At 39.5% G+C, this 6,000-nt stretch overlaps 1 protein-coding gene across 1 annotated transcript in view; it reads right to left on the minus strand.

Moving 5' to 3' along the window:
- ALDH1A1 (aldehyde dehydrogenase 1 family member A1) overlaps window positions 1-4,791 on the minus strand; it is a 46,847-nt gene extending 42,056 nt beyond the window's left edge. Inside the window, exons 1-2 of the mRNA XM_083352569.1 lie at window positions 4,697-4,791; window positions 2,163-2,236 (exon numbers count right to left, since the gene is read on the minus strand). Of these exons, the coding sequence (XP_083208695.1) occupies window positions 2,163-2,222 (60 nt within the window). The 5' untranslated portion in view covers window positions 2,223-2,236; window positions 4,697-4,791. The remainder of the gene's footprint in view (window positions 1-2,162; window positions 2,237-4,696) is intronic.
- Between the last annotated feature and the right edge of the window lie 1,209 nt (window positions 4,792-6,000).

The raw sequence follows: 6,000 nt of genomic DNA on the forward strand, positions 1-6,000 counted from the left end.
AGTTGTCTACACCTTGCTTTCTAGCTTAATATGCAGTAAAATTGTCACATAACCTTTTCTCCAGATGAAGTTAAATAATCAAGCCTCATTTACAAGCATGTGCAGTATTGGAAATCCTGACGTGTCTAGATGGGAGCATTGGTTTCCTTCCAAGATCCTTACATACCCATGCTCAATAAAAATACAAAGAGAAAAGTAATAAGCCTCATGATGAGCCCGTGCAAGAATCTGAACTTGGAAGAGCAAAATGTACGTCAGAGTGCACCTGCCAGAAATTCTCTGAATCGCTTTTAGCCCTTGAAATCTGGATTTCTGTAGAGCCATCCTTCTGGATAAGAAAGCTGTCTTTCACTATTTTTTCCCACCCCTTCAGATTCACCTAAAGGTCTTTGAAAATTCAGGGGATTCTGCCAGCTACCGGCTAAAGTTCAGAGGTATTTTGCAGCAAGTGGTCTTGTGCAAGAAAAATGGGGGGGGGGGAGAGAACTGGTTGAAAAGTTGACCAAAATAATATATCATGTTTCCTCTTACCTATTTCTGCATGAACAGAGAAAGAATTTACTAGATACTTTTGCTTGCAAGGCAGACTTGTTTATAGCAAGATGCTTGACTGGATATGCAAGCTTGTCTTCAAAGACATATGAAGAATCTGAAGCAGCATTAATTTCCTCAAGAATTTCTTCCTTTTCCTAGGACACTGAGATCACATTGTTTTTCAAAACCTACTTCACTCTTAAGTCATGTGAATGTTGAAAGTCCTTTCTTCTGACTGGATATAGAAAAGATTGCACCACACTATAACAGAAACCCATTCACCTTCATCCAAGTCCATCTGTATTTTATGCATTCAGTATTATTAAGCAGCAGACTGGGAAGCACATTGCAATTTACATTGCCACTGACAATATAGATAGGACGAGTGCAAAAGGTTATCATAAACCTGTACTACAAATTGGAATACACCATAGTTGTCACACTCTTTGGGGAAAAAGTTTCTGAGCATTAATATTCTTCTACTGGAATGAAACAACTACATAATACGTTCTGGTGTATGCAGCATAAGTAAAATCCTTATGCAATATTATAAATCTATCTCACATCCAGAGGGATGCCACTGAATTACTCCCCTGGCTTAAATTCAGACTTCATAGCTCAACCGGTTTGTGGATCATGTTGCCAAGTGTCATAGATAAGCTTTTTCAGCTTGACTGCAGTGGACTTAGCCAAACTTCATGTTTTCAGGCCCAATTAGCTCCACTTGAAGTAACATTCTGAATCTGAGCTTATCTGAGAAGAGTGAATTGTTTTCCACTTCATGTAGCACTAGAGTACAAATCTACCTACCTCTAAGTTTTCCAGTTTTAACTGGGTGAAGGATAATTGATTACTTATTTGAATGTCATGGCTTTGTAATTCTGTGGACAGAGGCTGCTTTCAGCTTCGATGCACTTATTGTCCAGCTATATCTATATTCTTGATCATTGATTTTGATGAAATTTCCCCCCCCAAGTATTTATATATTCAAACTGCAAAAATCACGGTTCAATCAAGTTTCACTGATTGCTAATATATTCTATTTTTCCCCTTTGCTGATCTGAGAAACTAAATCTCTCTCTTAACCCTCAGCTTAATGGACAGCTGTGGGATCATGGATATAATTTCTACACCATTTATTGTAAAAAAAAAACCTTACTGAATTTTTACCACTGCACTTACAGCTATGTTTATTCCCTCCAACCTTTCACAACCCCCATTTAAAGTTCTAGTGAGACCCAGTGAGATTTATTGGATGTAAATATGCAGAAGTTAAGTTCAGCAGGACACAATTCCAAGCATTTACATGTAGTTTTGCACCTGTATTTAACACCAAACTTTGTAGTTCATATAAATGCAGTTTCAACCTTGTTTCACTTCTCTGCAATACCTTCTGGAGCTAGAGAATGATTCAAGAGCTCTACCAACAGGCCAATGGATGACAGAGGAGAACACAGGAATAAATGTGTTGAAATGCGCAGAGCTAAGGACAAGGCTAAATATATAAAGGGATAAATCCACAACTCACTTTAGATCTGAAGCAGAAAAAAACAATGGCAGCAAGAACAAGGACATTCACAACTTGGGGATCACGATTTAAATAGTTAGACAAAATAAACAGAACTAACCTTAGTATGTTTAATCTTCAGGTCACTGAGGGGTGCAGGCAAAGTCTTTGCAGTTGACATGGTTTGAGCGTTTCCTGCAACACAGGTGAAAAGCAGGCTTTAGAAAAGTTTGCTGATACCGGTATTTGCCCTGACTGAGTACTTAGGTTTAATTGTGCCTTTTTTTATCTGAGAGGCTATAGTATATTTGCATGGAAGACTATGATTGGATGATCCACCACATAGCAAAGTGTGTGTGTGTGTGTGTGTGTGTGTGTGAGGGGGAAGTACAAAGAAAGTGTAACACTTAAGAAAGCAGGCACTGTGCTCAGGGGCAAAAGTCTACATGAGTTATGGCAAATAATCGGAGCCTTTCCCCCCTTAGAACAGAAGTCTATGTTCTAATCCAAAGCATTCAGTTGCAAAGGTCTGAAGTAATTTGAAAATGCATGTGTTTTTATTTTATCTTCTGTGCTTTCTTCTAACAGAGGTATGACAGAAGAATGTAGTTCCTTTTTTGTTTTGTTTTTTGCAGAAATTACAGAGATGAGAACACTGGGCCATTAAAAAAAAGGAGTATCCCATAGGAGCATAGCTGACTCAGGAATTCTGGGAGTTGAAGTCCATGAGTCATAAAAGAGCCAAGGTTGCCTACCCCTGCCATAGGGGAACAACAAAAATCCTCCAAGAGCCAACTCTCTCAGCCTGCGGGAATAAAACCAGCATTTTTGCGGCACCTTGAAAATAACTGGATTTTTCTAGGATAATGTTTCTCAACGTCAACAACTTTAGGGTGTGTGGGACTTGCAACTCTCAGAATTCCCCAGACAGCACACTTGGGTGGGGAATTCTGGGAGTGTGAAGCCCACTCCTCTCAAAAGTTGTTGAGGTTAAAAAAGACTATTCTGTGGAACTAAAAATTTTGTGGATCGAAACCTACATTTGAGGTACAGGTAAATAGGCTTGCATGTTTGTGTGCATTTTTACAGCAGCTCCATGGATTGTTTTGGAGGGAGAACCAATAAATTCAGAGGATTTAATTTCTGCTGAGTAAAATCCATTATGGTTATCTGAATTGTAGTTTGTGGGTGACAATTCCACACACTTTTCTGGCATGAAAGAGAAGTGGTTTGTCACTTTGTCCTAGTACAGGGGTAGGCAACCTCGGCTCTTTTATGACTCATGGACTTCAACTCCCAGAATTCCTGAGTCAGCATAGCTGACTCAGGAATTCTGGGAGTTGAAGTCCATGAGTCATGAAAGAGCCGAGGTTGCCTACCCCTGTCCTAGTAAGACGGTTGTATTCTAGCCTGCAGCCCTGGACTTCCAGATGTCCTCATTTAAGTCCTAACTATGTTTGGCTTTCTAGATCAGCCAAAGACAATGTGGGGTTGGCTAGCTGACTGGAGAATTCTGGGAGTTGAAGTCTATACATCTTAAAGCTCCAAAAGAAAAAAACCCACCAAAAAACATAACAGCAAATCCTATCTCCTAATAAGAGTGTCCATATTTAAATGTTAAATAAAAAACCACAGCAAATACAGTATCCCCTCTCCCAAAAAAGAAGATTAATGTAGAAAAGGATGTACTGAGAACAAACGTCTGCCTGGGGGAAAAAATAACAGCTCCATTAGTAAATTGTATATGGGGAATTTCTTTTCCTTTCCCTTCCCTTTCCTTCATGCTCCCCTCCTCCCATAACACACACTTCTAAGGAGCTAACTCCACGCAGTGTAGTGCGGTAACTTGAAATATTATCAAGACTTTATATATTTAGCCTTGTCCTTAGCTCTGTACATTTCAACACAAGGATGCCTGGCCCAAAGTTATTTGACTTATGATACGTCTGGCTTACAGATTCTTTCTTAAACATTTGGTCTTTATACTATAGATTGTGTTAAAATAGTCCCAATATTAACTGATCAGGAATTAGTCCAACTTCTAGTAGGGTTGTTGTTGTTATTTTAAGACAGCCAGGAAAGACAGAAATAATGGGAAATCTCCCTCCCTTCTGCAAACTACCATCATGTATTTTGGAATCCAATCACTTAGTGTGGGCAAAGAAATCTTAATTTTGCCTGAATAGATGAATTACACAGAGCAGATATTAACACAGAACAGTTAATTTCAAATTTAAGTAGCTTTATGTGGAATTAGTATCTATCTGAAGGCTGCTTAATTAGTAATAGGCCTTGCTGTGTAGTCAATGCTTTCTCATTAATGTTTCCATCAAAGTTAATATATGGAATAGTAGTGTCTGCTCTATGAATTGACTGTGAAATATAAAGTCAACTAGATTTTATTTTGCCAACAACTTTATTGTGCTAGCAAATGTCGCAATCGTTTCCCAAACAAATGGAAAGACAATTTTTTTTAATCCCATTTATATCCCGCCCTTCTCCGAAGACTCAGGGCGGCTTACAATTTAAAGCACAAATCAATGTGCTTAGCAATAGCCTTCATTCTATGTATATGCCTGCTTATATGCCCCCCAAGCAGCATTATTACAAAGTCAGCTTATTGCCCCCAACAATCTGGGTCCTCATTTTACCTACCTCGGAAGGATGGAAGGCTGAGTCAACCTCGAGCCTGGTGGGATGCGAACCTGCACTAATTGCAGGCAGCTGGTGTTACTTAAGGAGGCATTAGCCCACTGCTCCACCAAGGCAGATACAGGTAGAAAGGTAGATACATCTACATGTGCTTGAAATGAATGGAATGAATGGAATGTGAAAAAATTATTGTGGACTCAAATTCTATTGACTTTAAAGTCACTTAGGTGCCTCTTTTCTTGATTTGTGCCAATGGATACAATCCAAAGCATACAAAATGTTGTTAAAACATGTCATGGGAAAGGCTTTATGCCTAATTGCATACATGGTGTTCACATACATTCTTTTGCTTGTGGAAAAGAACAGGGAAGCCTCTGTAAAGCCAGATAGATGCAACTCTACAGAAATAATCAGATTACTGTTAGTATCATTATTTCAGACTGTTGGGTGCTAGAATTAGATAGTAATTGCAATGATTGGAAACTGCTTTTTTAAGCCTCAAGGTATATGATACACTTTTTGCGCTTCTGCAATATTTTACAGGTAGTCCCCACCTTACGACCACAATTGATCCCAAAATTTCTCTGGCTAAGCGAGACAGTTGTTAAGTTGGAAGACTCTTGCCCTATATTATGTGGTCACTAAGTGTGGACACCAACCTGATGACACCTAATGAAATCATGGTTAATTATATATTTATGCATGCAGCTCTCTACCCTGTTCATCACACAAAATTCCATTTAAATTAAGAACAATTAAAAACTATTCAACATATAGTAAAGCTGATTTCAGAAAACAATCCAGATTATACAAATAACCCAAAGAGGTTATGCAAATTAAAATGGCCAAATTAAAAGACCGCAACAGTCTAAATTAGGTTTCAGGTGGACTACTTTATGATGGACATTTTAAACTAAAAGATGATGCAGAATGGGCCTTCTCATTGGTAATTAAAAAAACCCCTCACAACCTATTTCCAATAAGGAATTCTTACACAGTAATAAGTGTTTACCAGAAGATCTTAGGCAAACTGGTATGGGACAAAGTGTTTTTTCAAATATTTGTGGGGACCAGGCCCCAGAGGTGGGAAGGCCTAGGGCCTTTCTTGGCCTTTGGCCAATACCTGGAGGAGAGGTGTGGTCAGGGCCACTTAAACAGGAGGGCGGGTTGCTTCCAGGATGACTTCGATCCCCTCCAGCTGTCCGAGCCGCCCGGGGGGGGGAAGCAGTCTTTACTCTGTGGGGCGGTGGGGCTCTCTGCTTTGCCACTGGCCTTTGGGGGGGCAGATGTGGGACTGGCCCTGGGTT

The sequence above is a fragment of the Vipera ursinii genome (assembly GCF_947247035.1).
Source record: "Vipera ursinii genome assembly, chromosome: 2".
NCBI classification, from domain to species: Eukaryota; Metazoa; Chordata; class Lepidosauria; order Squamata; family Viperidae; genus Vipera; species Vipera ursinii.